This window comes from Perognathus longimembris, chromosome 7, assembly GCF_023159225.1.
Source record: "Perognathus longimembris pacificus isolate PPM17 chromosome 7, ASM2315922v1, whole genome shotgun sequence".
Lineage (NCBI taxonomy): Eukaryota > Metazoa > Chordata > Mammalia > Rodentia > Heteromyidae > Perognathus > Perognathus longimembris.
This window is the reverse complement of record NC_063167.1, coordinates 63,333,031-63,349,728: the sequence shown is the minus strand read 5'-3', so window position 1 is coordinate 63,349,728 and position 16,698 is coordinate 63,333,031. Positions and strand designations below refer to the sequence as shown.

General features: G+C 35.9%; 1 protein-coding gene across 2 annotated transcripts in view; it reads left to right on the top strand.

Moving 5' to 3' along the window:
- Odf2l (outer dense fiber of sperm tails 2 like) overlaps positions 1 to 11,945 on the top strand; it is a 42,100-nt gene extending 30,155 nt beyond the window's left edge. The window contains exons 11-17 of one of the 2 annotated variants that reach the window (XM_048351695.1): positions 313 to 423; positions 2,160 to 2,264; positions 4,054 to 4,212; positions 6,410 to 6,495; positions 6,579 to 6,741; positions 9,524 to 9,649; positions 11,468 to 11,945. In XM_048351695.1, the coding sequence (XP_048207652.1) occupies positions 313 to 423; positions 2,160 to 2,264; positions 4,054 to 4,212; positions 6,410 to 6,495; positions 6,579 to 6,741; positions 9,524 to 9,649; positions 11,468 to 11,596 (879 nt within the window). In that variant the 3' untranslated portion in view covers positions 11,597 to 11,945. The remainder of the gene's footprint in view (positions 1 to 312; positions 424 to 2,159; positions 2,265 to 4,053; positions 4,213 to 6,409; positions 6,496 to 6,578; positions 6,742 to 9,523; positions 9,650 to 11,467) is intronic. The other variant, XM_048351694.1, reaches the window with a different exon arrangement.
- Positions 11,946 to 16,698: the final 4,753 nt, after the last annotated feature.

The following is a 16,698-nucleotide window of genomic DNA, read 5'->3' as shown; positions in this document are numbered from 1 at the left end:
TTATAGTTTTACCTGGATAGTCTTTAAGTGTCTTAAAATTTTTGTTTTGTAAAATATTTAATCTTTAATACATTTGATAATTCTTCAGTGTTAGGTTGAGGCAGGTAGTGAATCAGTTTTTATTACCAGTACACTACTTTTCAGATTTCTGAATTTTACATGGTAGTTGTATGTTGCCGAAACCAAATATTAACTAACTTTGTTGGTAAATTTTTATAACTAAATATTTTTATAATATTTTTAATAGTTTATAATAGTCTTATTAACAGTTTTTCAAATGACTTATAAAATCTGCTATGTGTTTCTATCTAGACTTCACTTGCTGCTTTGAAGGATGAAGTTGTTTCTGTTGAAAATGAACTCATAGAATTGCAAGAAGTAGAAAAACAACAAAAAGAACTTATTGAAGTGTATAAAACTCAGGTGACCACTGCATCTACTTTAATGTTTGTTAAAATTTGTAGATAATTTAAAACGTTTTATTTCTGAAATAAATTAGCAGAACGAAGGAGATTTGTCTACTATTTTATAATACATACAGTATGTTTCAACCATTTCTTGTCTCAGGTTCCCTTGTAATACCGCCAATTCCTGATTCCAGTGCTACTTGTTGATGAATTAGATACTCCTAAAGGCACATTTAAAGTTAGTTGCATAGATGTAGTACAGTTCCTTTGTTTATCTTGGTTTATGCACTTGGTAATAGTTTGTTTATCTGGTGTATGCACTGGTAATACTTAGTGATAGTGATTTAGAATGTGACTACCTTTTGGGGTCAATAAACCCCAGAACTCCCCTTCTCCTAGTATAATTAAGATTTTTTTCATGTGAAAGACTTAGAAAAGAACATATGGCAGTATATTTGAAATAGAACATGTGTCCAGTAGTATTCACATGAAAGCCTATGTTTTATAGATAAAATCAAGTAATGGAAATGAAAATATATGCTTGATTGGTAACAAAATAGTAATTAAAGATCTGAATTCTAGCCAGGTGCCAGTGGTGCACCTTAGCTACTCAACAAACTGAGATCTGAGGATCGTGGTTCAAAGCCAAGCCAGTCAGGAAAAGTCCATGAGACTCTCCAAAAAGCCAGAAGTAGAGCTGTGGCTTAAGTGGTAGAACAGTAGCCTTTAGCACAGAAGTTCAGAGACAATGCCCATGCCCTGAGTTCAAGTTCTAGGACTGGTATGCACACGTGCACATCCACACACACACACACACACACACACACACACACACACACGATCTGAATTTTATTGGAACAAAAAGTATCTGAATTAAAGAATAATGATGGGTTGGGGTTTAACTCAGTGATAGTGTTCTTTTTTAGCATGCATAAGACTAGATTTGAGGGCTGGGGATATGGCCTAGTGGCAAGAGTGCTTGCCTCCTATACATGAGGCCCTGGGTTCAATTCCCCAGCACCACATATGCAGAAAATGGCCAGAAGGGGCGCTGTGGCTCAAGTTGCAGAGTGCTAGCCTTGAGCAAAAAGAAGCCAAGGACAGTGCTCAGGCCCTGAGTCCAAGCCCCAGGACTGGCCAAAAAAGACTAGATTTGATTCCTAGCACTGCCCTGTAGCCACAAGAAGAAAACAAGAAAAAAAAATGTAGACAAGTATGAAGGGGTTACATCTGGATGGGTGAGAAGGGAAAATAGAATCGAGAGACTTACTTAGAATAATCTAAATGTGGAGGTGAGGATGGAAGTTGTGGACCAACTGTTGATCATGTCATCTGAGTCTTCCACCTGGTTGTTGAGGTTTAATCTCTCAATAAGAATATTATGACTGATTACAATATTCTAGCTACTGAACTTTATATAAAGTACTCAGCTTTTATTGGAAAGATTATTAGAATGGAAGATGGCTTGGACCAGAGACTTGATTTTTAAAGTGATTTTACCTGCAAATGAAGATATTTATAGTTTTTAGTGCTTAGTGAACACTCTAGACATATTAATGAGAAAAAGACAGGTGAATCATAGAAAGATTGCAGATTAGGGTAGAACCTTAAATAATACCATATTTAAAAGAAGGAGTAACAAATATACTGAGATGTTAAGTATATAGTGACTTATTTAAATTTAGAGTTTTATTTCATGTTATAATCTTTAAAATAAAACCTGATGCTCTAATAACATATTTTTATTTTCAGGTAGAAAAGTTGCAGGAAGCAGCTGAAATTGTAAAAAGCAGATTTGAAAAACTGCTAAAGGAAAATAGCCAAATGCCTAAAAACAAAAATAAAAAAATAGAGAAAGTAAGTTTGAAATTGAATAAAATATTTTATATACGTGTACATATATATAATCACTTGATGAATATTAAATTCTTTCATTTTAGTTATTTTCTCTAGTCCATCCTCAACTTCTGTAGGAGTTGTTGTTTTTTTTTTCCCCTGAATAATGTTTCTTCCAGGCTTGAAATGTTTTTCTGAATGAATGTTTTTTCACTTTTTCCTTAGCATTTGAAAAATATCATGAAGGTTTAATTTTGTTGGTATAGGAGCATATATAAGCTAGTACAGTTATTTATTACTGAGATTCATCAGTCACAAAATGTGAACTAATCGCACCTTTTTTTCTGGCTGTAAATCTTTTGTCTAAAAATATGTAAGTATGTAAGTATTCTCTGCTAAATACATTTTTGGAAGAAAAATAGTATCTCTTAAAAAAAAACAAACTATCATTTCCTTCTCTTCACCCTATTGCAACAGAATGAGGAGAAGAAGGCCAGTGCTGGCAGTGATGATGTTTTTGTGAATATTTCTGAAGTTTTAAATGAAACCGCATTCCTCTTTGGACTTTGAGTTGTTTGGGGAAGGAAGTGATCGGGTGCTGACTCCTGGCTGAATAGGTCATGGGATGTTAGTAGTCATTTCCAACTGAGAGTAATACAGCTACTATCTCTGGATTGTTCCCATGTGTGGAATTAAGAAGTCAGAGGGAGGCATCTCTGTGAAGAAAAGGTCAGCCAGGGTAGGCTTCTGGCACTGAAATAGGAATAGATCAAATGGAGAATAGCTTGTCAAATATGCAACTTAACTATTTTCCTAGAATCGCTTTTTACCTATTTTTAGCAGACCAGACAAGATATTATTTCTTGTCTTTTGGTCTCTTTTCTCATCAGGCATTCCCATGCAAATGTCTCCTTTTCTACTGGACAGCACTGTAAATAGAAATCTATTTGCACAAAAGGAAAGATTTTCTTTTATGATCTGTGGAGAATCTAGAATATTAGAAGCCTATTTTAAAAACTTGTTCTAAAAAAAGAAAGGGAAGAAAGTTTTTTTTCCAGCTACTGTGAGGTCACAGTGCTTTTTTACTGATATATATGTGTATATGTATATATCTGTATACACACATACATCTTTGTGTATGTACATGTGAAGATTTATAAATTTTTTTCCCTATTTGTGCATTTTTTAATTTTTTAAATTGTTAGTACAGTTGCTTTTCAAAGCTATTTCATATCACTTATCCACCAAAATGATACAGCGGGAAACTGCACAAGGCAAGGGGATTCATGTGGACAAAATTAGATTTTTTCATCACAATGAGAACTGTATATCAGCTATTTGAAATGGTATGCCTTAAATCCCACTGATTTGAGCCATTATCAATGAATCAAGACAGCTCTAAATTTAGTTAAATATTTAAGTTATGAGATTGAATGACTAAAGATAACAGTGTCTTAGAGCTGATGGCAGACAGTAGAAACTAGTATGCTAGATTTTAAAAAATACCTATACTTGTATAAATTAAAAAATTTGCTTTCCCAAGTAGGTTAAAATCCTATCTGTGAGCTAATGCTCCTTGTTTAATTTGCTGGGTAAACTTTTGAAAATTAGTGCTAAGTCACTTTTTAGTTATATATTCATATGCAGCCAAATCTAAATTAATATTCATATTTTTGGTTAAATATTATTGGTTAAAACCATTATCCCTAAAATACTTACTACATAATAACATATCTGGTATCTAAGATATTAAGAATATTCCTGCTGAATGTGTGACCTTGCACTTACTTCCTCTAATGTCACAACTCAGATGAGAAGCCAGATGGAGTCTCATCTGAAGGATGTAGACAATGTCCGAGATGCCCTGATGTCAGCTGAACGGAGGCTTCAGGAGTATCAGGAGAGTCTGCAGCGCTGCAAGGAGAAATGTGCAAGCCAGGCCCACACCATTAGGGAGCTACAGGGCCAGGTGTCCAGTAGTTGTTCTGAGATTTTCAGTGTGTGTGAAAAGAATGCTCCGAGTCCTTTCACCAGTTGAGGGCACTCATGTTAGGGTTCTGTTTATTTTTTATTCCCATGTACTTCATTGATGAATTGACATTCTCGAGTGGATAGAGTAATACTGTTTTGCAGACTATTCTTTTAGTATCTTATGGTGATGAATTAATAAGTAAGCCTGCTAATTTATGAGTTAGAGGCATGGCTCCAGGGATGAGTATCTAAGACTTGAATTCCAGTAGTACTAAAACAAAAAAATATTTGCTAGTGCATGTTATTCTTGCAAGCCTTTATTTTGACATTGGAGGACACTATATAGTAGCAGATGAGAGAAGAAGAACAAATATATATATATATATATAAATACATACATATATACACATACATGCATACATAAATACATATGTTTCTAGATAGCTGGATAAAATAACTTCTTGTAATTTATGAAAATATATTTTAATTTTTTGTAAATTATTGTAACTAACAAAAGTTAGAGCGTATAACTACCAAATTCTTGGAGGTTATTTTCTATCTTTTTGTCAGAATCTCTTTTTTTTAACCCATCAATTGGGACCAGGTATATCCTGCTAGTCACCACACAGCCATTCCTGGCTTAATACCTACCACATAGAAAGTACTTAGTGTTTTCAAATGAATTGTTTTCCCCTGTTGTCACTGTATTTGATTTTGGTATACTGTGTCTTATATATATGTTTATCTGAATTGAGGAAGGGAAGGGGAACAACAAAATGGTGAGACAAAGAACAAAGGGTAAATTAATGTAGCAGCAATATTCACAAGACAATATGTTGAAAATGAATTTTATAACTTGGTGGTGGGGTGGGCAGAATTGGGGGGGGAGGGAAAGTGGGAGAAAAATGAGGGAGGGGATAACAATGCTTGACAAATAATGTACTCATTACCTTATGTATGTTACTGTAACTCATCTGTACATCACCTTGACAATAAAATTAAATTAAAAAAATAAGCATATCTGAGGATGATGGCTAATCTTTTTGTTATTTGTGAGACATTTTTAGTAAGCACTTTTGTCTCCCAAATATCTGGATTTTCATTTTGAAATTCATCCTGTTTTTTATAAAACCAGCATGCAGACAATCTTTTATGAATTTAAATTCCCGAGAAGATATTTTTGTAGGAAAATGTCAGATTATATATTTTAACCTAAATTACTAGTTAAAATGATAAGAATTATTATTGTTTCTTTATTATTAATGCTTCTGCCTTTGAAGCAATGGGAAGAATGTTTTGTCTTGGCATGGGCTGTGTGTTGTTTGTTTTATTTTTCTTCTCACAATATTTTTACCTAGAGTTGCAACTTCATAGATAATCAAATATCATTCAGTATTATTATTTTGATGGTACTGGAGTGAGAACTCAGGGCCTTGACCTTGGTAGACAAGTGCATTTCCACTTGAGCTTTGCCCCAAGCCTTTTTGCTTTAGTTATTTTTCAGATAGGGTTATGTGCTTTTTGCCCAGGTCAGCTTAGAGCTATGAGCCTGCTACCTATACTTCCTGTATAGTTGGAATTACAGTCAAGTGCTATCATACTCACCTTGTTTTTAGAAATAATCTCGCCACTTTTTTTTGTTAGGCTGCCTTCAAACTGATGTCTTATTTTCATCTCCTTAGTAGCTGGGTTTATAGTTATGAACCACTGTACCAGACTTCAATTAGTGTATTTCAATTGAAATAAAACCATAAAAAATAAGTATCCAACAATAGATTAATACTCTTTAAAATTTTTAAATTATAACTGAATATCCACCCCTTTTCCTTAGAGTATTGTTCCTAATATTTTAAGTCAGAAAAGTTTATTCTGCGGCTTCTGGGGCTTGAACTCAGGGCCTGGCCACTCTCTCTTAGATTCTTTTGCTCAAGGCTGGCACTTGACCACTTGAAACACAGCTCTACTGGCTTTTTAGTGGTTAATTGGACCTGAGAGTCTCATGTACTTTTCTACTCAAGGCTGAGTTCAAACTTTAGCACCACTAAAAATGTGTATTTTAACAGTGTTAATAGTACCTTTTGTGTAGAAATAATAATTTTTGTATCTTGTTTCTTTTGGTTATTCTAACAATAAAATATACAAATTTTTCTTGAAACTTTTTGTAAAGAAAATAACCAAGAAAAATTCTTTTTTAGTTTGATGGAAATCATAGTCTTCTGACAAAGCTTTCGCTTGAGGAGGAGAATTATCTCATTCAGTTAAAGTGTGAAAACCTTAAACAGTAAGTATTGATTTGACTTAAAGTTAGTACTATATGTTTTGCTATAACATTATAGTTTTAAAATATATATTTACTGTAAAAAGAAAATTAGAACAGATGGATGCAGAGAATAAAGAGCTTGAAAAGAAGCTAGAAGACCAAGAAGAATGTCTTAAGCACGGCAATCTGAAGCTTCAAGAGAAGTCAGCAGAATATACAGCACTGGCCCGGCAGCTGGAAGCTGCTTTAGAAGAAGGAAGACTAAAGGTACAGATGGCCTTTAATTAGGAACCTTTTAATTAGTGTGCCAAGGATTCATCTATTTAAACAACCAGTATCTCCTATGCTCAACCTACAGCTGTTATTCTTATCCTAATGACAGAGTAAGAGGAATAGTTCTACTTTTGTTCTTTACCTAATTTTCGTTGGTTGTTTTTTTTTTTTTTTGGCCAGTCCTGGGTCTTGGAATCAGGGCCTGAGCACTGTCCCTGGCTACCTTTTGCTCAAGGCTAGCACTCTGCCACTTGAGCCACAGCGCCACTCCTGGCCGTTTTCAGTATATGTGGTGCTGGGGAATTGAACCCAGGGCCTCATGTATACGAGGCAAGCTCTCTTGCCACTAGGCCGTATCCCCAGCCCCTCTTTGCCTAATTTTCCCTTGGAGAAAAACAGATAATATTTTGTGCCAGAGTTATTTTACCAGATGATTGGTGATGTAGGAAGGTAGCAGGCAGAGATGCAAAACAATTTGAGGTGTAATCCTTTTCCCTTCTAAATATAATAAAACCAGTTTAAATGTGCAAATAGTTAAAAATTTTGCTTCAGTTAGGATCCAGTAAGCTGTAAAACTCAAAGCCTTTTTGACAAATTTTTTTGCATAAATAAATAGTAGCAAGAATTAAGTTTCAATTCAATCCATTAAGTTAGCATTGAGCCTTATGTCTCTCCATGTGTTAGGCATTCTGCTAGTGTTTGAAAGGCAAAGATGAGAAGATCTGGCTTCAGTTCTTATTACACTCTTAAGTGAGTTAGGAAATAACACAAGAACAAACAAATGCAGGCACTGTAGTAGGAGGAAGACGTAAGGGATGCCAGGAATGTATCTCAACTTGGACATAGGGGAAAGAATTGAGGAAAATCTCATAGAAGAGGAAAAATTTATCAAACAGGGTAAAACTCTAATCATGAAAGATTACAAGATTGTAAGTTTTTGGAATACAACAAGAACTACATTTGAGTTCTGGCTCTGATACATTGTATCTTGACCAAGGACAAGTTAGTTACTTCTCTAAACTTAAGTTCTAAACCAGTAAAATGGATGTGTTGAATATCCTTGTAAGATAAGTGATGCTAAGAGGTGGTCATCTCTACCCTGATCACTCTCATACCTGTCTCTCCAGACTTAGCTATTCTACTACTTACCTGCATCTCCATTTAGCATAGGGGTCTCAGACTTAGCAGGTCTAAAACCAAATTCTGAATTTTTCTTTCTGAACTCTCTTCCACCCATTGCCTTCCTCAAGCTTATTATGTCAGTCCTTTAAAACATAAAATTGGATATCTTTGTGATGTAGCTTTTCTGTCACAAGGGTTACATATGTATTTGGATTTTTCATAAACTCTGGGAAAACAGCTTAAATTGATCTTAATTGTCACATCACTGACTCCACCTGCACCATTGTAGGCTCATGCATGTAAATCTGGCTATTCAAGTGACTTAGATCTGGAATATTATAGTTCAAGGCCAGCCCAGGTAGAAATGTTTGCTCTTCTTTATCTCTGAAATAACCAGCAAAAGCAGGGTTGTTTGAAATGGTGCAGAACAAGCCAAGCAAGTCTGAGGCCCTGAGTTCAAACCCTGGTACCGCCAAACAACAGCAACATAAATGACAAAAACACTTTCAGTTGTAGAAATGCAACATATATTTCTCACTTTTATCATCCTTGGGGAAAAAATAGGAGGTGACTTTATCATGGGTTTATTAGCATAGGTGGACCTGGAAAATGCCAGGTACTCTCAGATTCCTCCCCCAAAGTGGTAAGAGTCCCAGGGCTACACTGAATTATGGGGGTGAGGGGATCTCTAGCTTTTTATCCACTTGGGAAGGGCCATCACTCCCCTGTCATCCTTGCCCACATTGAGGAGTCAATTTCGTGACTGTTGCTCGTCCTCACAGCTCCTTCCCCTACAGAGAAAAATCATATCTTGCTGTCATCCCTTACTCAAAATCAATAACTTTTGGCATTTGAGAAGAAGAAATCTTTGCAAAATGCTGTGCAGTAACAGAACTGAATCCTTTGAAGTTCTTCCCTTTAGCTCTTTGCCTCTACTCTTTGGACCAACCCTTGCCTCTACTCTTCCTTGTGATTCTAACCCAACATTTTTACAGATAAGTTCCTACAAGTCTAAATTTGATGAACATGGTTAACCTTGACCTACTACTAAGTTTGCAGTCAGAAATATTCACACTCAGGTTTCAGACCACATTGGAAGAACATGAGTGAAAAGCCAAATCTGTGTGTGCACACACACGTGCACATGTGTGCATGCGTGTATGGGGGGGATATACAATGTGAGCATCTTCACACTCCATTCCATCCATTCAAATGTATAATCAACATTTAATGAGAATTTTCTATGCATCAAGGTGACTGTAAATACTATTAAAAATGACAAGTGGTCTTAGTACATCTGAGCGAGTGTTAGCCTTGAGCAAATGAAGCTTAGGGCTGTGCCCAGGCCCTGAGTTCAAGCCCAAGGACCAGGACCAAAAAAAATTGTTGGGGAAAATACCTAAAGATCAAACAGTGAAAATGTACACAACCCTCCATTGCAGGCTAATTTTGGAGATACTTAGGCTACAAAAATGAGAAAACAGACTTGTACTATTTGTGACTTTTAAAGATAGGATACACATTAAACATGTTCTAATTAAATTAGCACTTACTATCTATTTGAAAATAAAAAGGGCAGTTTAAACATATCGAGTCTTTAAATTGCAGTTTAAAGAAAATACATTTAGTTATTTTATTCTCTTAAAAATTACAGGTTTCTGAAGAAATAGAGAAAATGTCATCTAGAGAGAGAGCTTTACAAATTAAAATACTAGATCTGGAAACTGAACTTAGGAAGAAAAATGAAGAGCAAAACCAACTTGTTTGCAAAATAAACAATGTAAGTTTAGTATGGCTTAATATCATAAAAACAAATTCGTATTTCACATTCATGTCATGTAGTTTATTCGTTAAAATGCAAATTAAAGAAACTCAGAACTAATACTGTTTTACTAAAAACAGTACAAATGCAAAAATATAAATGTCAGGATAATGTCAAGGCGATTGTTCTGCCCCCTTCCTGGTAAGATCTGTGCATTGCTTCAAAGTTTCACCAGGCCTATTTGCTGCCCATTTGTTTGTTTAATAGCTCCTTAAAAAAAAAGTTATAGATGTAATCAATTTACTTTATACTATGAATTTTTTTATTTTTAAAAGATATATTCAATTTAAACAATTATGGGATTTGGTATCTGTCTTGAACAACACATATAATATTTTAGAAAGGTGTAATTTGGCATTGAGTAAATATTCAGTGCTACCAAATTTGCATATGAGATGGATGCTTTGATTCACTCAGCCATGAAATAAGAATAGTAAATTGGCTGAGTTTAATTAGTTCTCTAATGTTTTTCTCCTGAATATTTATTAAGTAGTCCAGATTAGTCCAGAATATCTTAAAATAGTCTTAAAGCTAGCATTAGTTGTGACTAAATTACTTAATGACTATCTACTTGATTATAACATAGAGAATAATGATGCTTTATTTTTCCAGGAAGTAGAGACTTCAGGTTAATGCTATTTTATTCCCAAATGTCTAGAAAGTTAAAAACCTAAAAGATTCACAGTTAAATGACTTTGACAGATGCTGTTTAATTTTATTGCCATCAAAAGTTTCATGACAGTTTAATCAGAATAAAACATTTATCATTTTTAATTTAATACAATCTTTTCTCTTATTTTTAACCTTGAAAAATAACTTCATCATTAGAGTTACTGATATCATAAAACAGGTAATATTGTTTTGTGCTATCAAAGCCTCTGGAAAAGTAAGGAAACTAAGATAAGATGGATTTTGCCATAACATTTCTAGTATTTGGCTAAAACTACTAAAATTAGTAGGCTTAAAATATGATGTTAAAGTTATCATTTTGTATTAATAAAAATCTGAGCATAGATTTTGAAAAAACTGAAAAATGAGCTTAAGGTTCTTTGCCTTGTACAGGATAGTTCAGGGGGCAAGTATTTCATGTATATTCTAAAGTTGAATGGAATTATGAGCACCTAGAGATACTGTCTCATAGTTAACTGCATGATTCACCTTGCTGGTTCATTCATATTTTTGGTCCAAGTACTCTTAATGTGTGGGTGGGGAAGAGTGTTTCTGTACATGTTCTTAGCAGCTTAATCCATGGCAACCCTCTGAAGCTCAAAGCATCTTTGCAGTCTTAAGTATTGTCTTAAAATCCATTCACATTTTACAGTGTACAGTATAAGTGTGTTTGTGTTATTGTTTCTCTTCTCTAAAAGTTGTTGAGTAAAATTAGTACTCCATAGAGTCACTGAACTTTTAAGCAGAGAAAATGCCAGAAAACAATATGGGAATAAATATGTCATCATAGATGTAATGGCATTTAGTTTTAACACTTTTATTTAAAAGTGTTAAATACATAACAGTTTGGAACTAAATAAATATGTATTGCAAAAACCTGTATCAAAGTAGAGATTGCCTGTATGTTTTCTTTAATTTTTAAAAAAGAAAGGAAATGTTAAAATATGTTAATAATGGACAAATAGGATGTAAGTATTCTTTTAGAAAATTTTTAATTCTTTAAAAAAGTATGTATTTAGTCACTGCATATATATATATATATAATAACTCATATTCTTTGTTACAAATACCATTACTGATTATCTGTATTTCTCTTCTTTTATTTAGAAAGCACAATATCAGGAAGTATGTTTGAAAGAAATACAACATAGTCTTGAGAAGTCGGAGAATCAAAATGAGAGTATTAAGAATTATTTACAGTTTCTTAAAACTTCTTATGTCACAATGTTTGGGTAAATTGTTGAATCTATTTTTTATTCTAGTATGTTTTGATTTATAAGTGTTCGTTCCAATGTGAAGATACTTGAAATCTAATTTATTATCTAACTGAAATCTAAGAGACAGTAACTATGTGGGCTTTTTTTTTTCTTAATTGTTCTCATTTAACACTGGTTTAACTCCTTTTAAATTATATTTGATTTTGGAATGTTTTCTTCATGTATGAACAGAAATCAGAATCAGTCTTTAATGTTTTTTCACACCATTCAAATGAATTTTTGATAAATTTAGGCTAAATATGTGATTGTATATAATGTATATATTTATGTTGTGGTGCTATGTAAATATAATAAAAGATAATATACTGAATTTTATTTTTTTATTTAAATTTTATTGACAAGGTGATGTACAGAGGTGGTACAGTTACATAATATAGTAGTGAGTACATTTCTTATAATTGTTTTACCCTTCATCATTTTTCTTTCCCTTCCCTTGTTCAGATAAGCATATATACAATATTCAGTGTACCAAAATCATATACAGTAACCACATGGGGTACGCCACAGCAAATTCACCTATTATGTAAAACCTAATGACAACGATAAAATCCTCCTGTTTCCCTCTCTTGGAGTTCATTTTGCTTAGCCTTATCTTATATATGTATGTAGCTCTTGAGTTCTTGTGAACTTCTGATAGGTCTATCCTAGACCTTTTTATACTCATTCAGTAATTGTTTGGTTTTAGAGACATAATGTAAAGTCACTGACCAATACATGTGGCAATACCATTTGAAAAGAAGTTCGTTGTTTACAGACATGATCTCTACTCTTCTCCTCCCCACCCCTCCAACAACCACATATCAGGGATACCATGCGCCTTTGTTCTCTGTGCTCTAGGCTTGTCTCCCTCAACATTATTTGTTCAAGATCTGACCATTTCCCTGCTGATGCCATTGTTTTATCATTTCTAATTGCTATGCAGTATTCCATTGTGTACATGTACCACATTTTTTGGATCCATTCATCTGTAGTGGGGCATCTGGATTGTTTCCATATTTTGGCTATTGTGAATTGTGCAGTGATAAACATGGATGTGCAGATGTCTTTATGATATCCTGAGACCTGTTGTTCAGGATGGATGTCTAGGAGTGGTATGGCTGGGTCATAGGGTCTGTCTATGCTGAGTTTCTTGAGGCACCTCCATACTGTTCTCCAGAGTGGTTATACTAGTTTACACTCGCACCAACAGTGGAGAAGGGTTCCTCTTTCTCCGCATCTTCTCCAGCATTTGTTGTTGCCTGAGTTCAGAGTATAGACCATTCTAACTGGAGTGAGGTGGTATCTCAGGATTGTTTTTGTGAAGACTCTTTAGCTCCTTTGCCCATTTAATAATTGGTTTACTGGGTTTGAATGGGGTTAGTTTCTTGAGTTCTCTGTAGATGATGGATATTAGGCCTTTGTTGCTGTGCTGGTGAAGATCTTCCATATGGTTGGCTGTCTTTCTAGTTTAGTGGCTATGTCTTTAGCTGTGCAGAAACTTTTTATTTTGTTGTAATACCATTTGTTGAGTATCTCCCCTATCTGTTGTGCCCCTGGGACTCTGTTCAGGAAGTGCCTGCCTATGCCTATAAGTTCTAGTGTCTCTCCTACTCTGTCCTTTCAGGTTTCAGGTCTAATGTTGAGGTCTTTAATCCATTTTGAGTTGATCTTGGTGCATGGTGATAGGGTAGGTTCCACTTTGAGTTTTCTACATGTGGCTGCCCAGTTTTCCCAACACTAATAGTTGAACAGGCTATGTTTTTTCCATTGTATGTCTTTAGCTCCTTGTCAAATATCAGCTGACTGTAAGTATGCGGATTTATATCCGGGTCTTCTATCCTATTCCATTGATCTTCAGGTCTGTTTTTATGCCAGTACCAGGCTGTTTTTTTTTTTTTTTTTTATGATGGCTCTATAATAGAGCTTGAAGTCTGGTATTGTGATACCTCCTGTGCTGCTTCTTTTGCCTAGAATTGCTTTGGGTATTCTAGGTCTTTTGTTGTTCCATATGAATTTGTGGGTTGTTTTCTCTATTTCAGTGAAGACTATAGCTGGGACTTTGATAGGGATTGCATTGAATTTGTATAAAATTTTGGGCAATATGACCACTTTCACTATATTGATTCTTCCTACCCATGAGCATGGGAGATCTTTCCATCTCCTGGTGTCCTCTTTGATTTCTCTTTGTAGATTTTTATAGTTCTCATTAAATAAGTCATTTACAACTTTGGTTAGGTTAATCCCTAGGTATTTTATTCTTTTTTTAGCTATTGCAAATGGTATTGCTTCCATAATTTCCTTTTCTGCTTGTTCAATTCTGGTATACAGAAAAGCTGCTGATTTTTTTTGATTGACTTTGTAACCTGCTAGTTTGCCAAAATGGTTTATTAGTTCTAGGAGTTTGGGGGCTGAATTTTTTGGGTCCTTCAGGCATAAGATCGTGTCATCTGCAAATAGGGATAGTTTGGTTTCTTCTTTTTGAATGTGGATCCCTTTAATGCCCTCTTCTTGCCTTATTGCTATGGCTAGGGATTACAGCACAATATTGAATAGAAGCGGGGAGGGTGGGCATCCTTTTCTTGTTCCTGATTTTAGGGGAAATGCCTTTAGTTTCTCCCCCTTTAATATTATATTAGCAGTTGGTCTGTTGTATATGGCTTTTATTGTTTTAGAGAATGTTCCTTCTATTCCTATTCTCTCCAGGGCTTTTATCATATATGTGTGTTATTTTGTCAAAGGCTTTTTGGGCATTGACTGAGATGACCATGTGATTCTTGGTCTTAGCTCTGTTAATGTGGTGAATTACATTTATTGATTTGCGAATGGTAAACCAGCCTTGCGTCTGTGGGATGAAGCCTCCTTGATTGTGGTGTATAATTTTTTTTATCAGTTTCCAGATTCTGTTACTATTTTGTTGGAATTTTGCATCTGTGTTCATAAGTGATATTGGTCTGTAATTCTCTTTTTTCTGTTGGGTCTTTGGGGATGAGTATGGTATTAGCCTCATAGAATGAGTTTGGGATTTCTCCCTCTGTTTCTGTTTCACGGAAGAGTTTGAGGAGTATTGGTATTAGCTCCTCACTAAAGGTTTTATAGAATTCATTGGTGAATCCATCCAGGCTTGGGCTTTTCTTTGTTGGAAGGCTCTTGATTACTGCCTGCATCTTGTTGTAGGCTGTTGGTTTATTTAATTGGTTTATTTCTTCTTGACTCAGTTTGGGCAGTTTATACTTCTCTATGAATTGATCCATCTCTGTAAAATTTTCATTCTTTAATGAGTAAAGGTCTGGAAATGGTTCCTTATAATTGATTGACTATCCTGTGTATTTGTTGTAATTTTTCCAGTGGAATTCCTGATCTTAGGGATATGAGTCTCTTCTTTTTTTTTTTTGTAAGTCTTGCATAGGGTCTGTCAATTTTATTTTTTTTCTCAAAGAACCAGCTTTTAGTTTTATTTGTTGGATGATCTTTCTAGTCTCAAATTCATTTATCTCTGCTTTGCTCTTTGTAGTCTCTCCTCCTAGTTGTTTTAGATTCAATTTTTTCTTGTTTCTCCAGTCATTTTAACTGCATCCTGAGGTTATTCACCTGATCTGATTTCATTCTTTTAATGTGTGCGTTGAGGGCAATGATCTTGTCCCTCAGCACTGCCTTTGCTGTATCCCATAGGTTTCTTTGTGATGTATTTTCATTATCATTGTGATTTATGAACTCATTAATTTCATCCTTAATTTGCTCTGTGACCCAAATATTAGATAGTAGTGAGGAGTTTAGCCTCCAAGTGTTTGTGTAGTTTCTGCAGTATCCCTTGTTATTAAGGGCTAGCTTGATTCCACTGTGATTAGATAGAATACATGGGATAATGTCACTGCTCTTGTATTTGCTGGGCTCTTTGTGTGATTTGTTTTGGAGTTATGTTCCATGGTGTCATGGCCTTCCTGTGTCTCTGCTGTCAGGGGTGGGTGTGCTCAGCCCAAGTGACCCTGCTGGGCTGGTATTGCACAGGAGCATGAGTGAGTCTTTCAGATAATCCAAGTAAACCCAAGCACCTCAGCTGGAGGTTGAATGCGCACCAGCCCCAGGGTCCCTGAAGGAGGGTGGAGGGGGTCTGGTGCATGCAATTTCAGGCGACCCAGCTGGGGTGCTCCTGGATGCTGGCCAACTGTGTCCCCCAAGGCAACTTTGTTGGGAATTGCTCCACCGCTGCTAGCTCCTGTGTTCTCCCAGGAGATCTAGTGTCATAGTGCTGCCAAGTTTGGGGATCCTTTGTTCCCTCTGGGTGGGGAGAGGGAGGGAGGCTCTAGTTTCTTTGTCCCCTTACAATGAGGTCCAAGTCAAGTTCTGGAGGTCTCTGCCAGAGCTGATCTCCCATTTGGTGGGGGTGGGGGGGCGGGGGGAGGAGACAATGGGAAACTTACTGGTCCTGGAGTCTGTACATGTCCCTCAGGGCTGTGGGATTTCTCCCGGGTGGGGTATAGCGGCGGAGGCAGTGGCCTTGGCTCTCCAAGTCCATGGTGCCCAGCTCCCTCACTGCTGTCTGGTCCCAGCTCAATGGGTCCATTCTGGGTTCGGGTCCATTCTGGGTTCGGGTCCATTCTGGGTTCTGCGCCATGGTTTGGCTTAGTCCAGTCTGTGCTGGCGGTCTGGGTCCCATGGAGCTCCTGCTGTCTGGTCTCTGCTGAAGTATCTGCAGGCAGTGGAGCCCTGAGCCCTGTTTAGGCACGGGTATGGAGGGGCCCAAACTTCGCACAGTTTATGAGCTTTTTTTTCTTTGTTCCTTTTCATTTTCTGTGATCTCTGTTTGTTCTGGTTGTTGATTTTGCCAGTCTCTTGATGGGGCGGTGGGTGTTGGGGCTCCCAGCTCACTATTTGGTTGGAGCAAGTTGGGGTGCCTCCCTATTGTTTCTGTGCCATTTTCCTTCTGCATTTTATTATTTTAATAGTGATATAATTACATACATTTTCTTTTCTGGTCCTAGGACTTGAACTGAGGAGCGTTTTTGCTCAAGACTAGTGCCCTACCACTTGAGCCACAGCTCCATTCTTTGCTTGTTGGTGATTACTTAGCAATAAGACTTATAT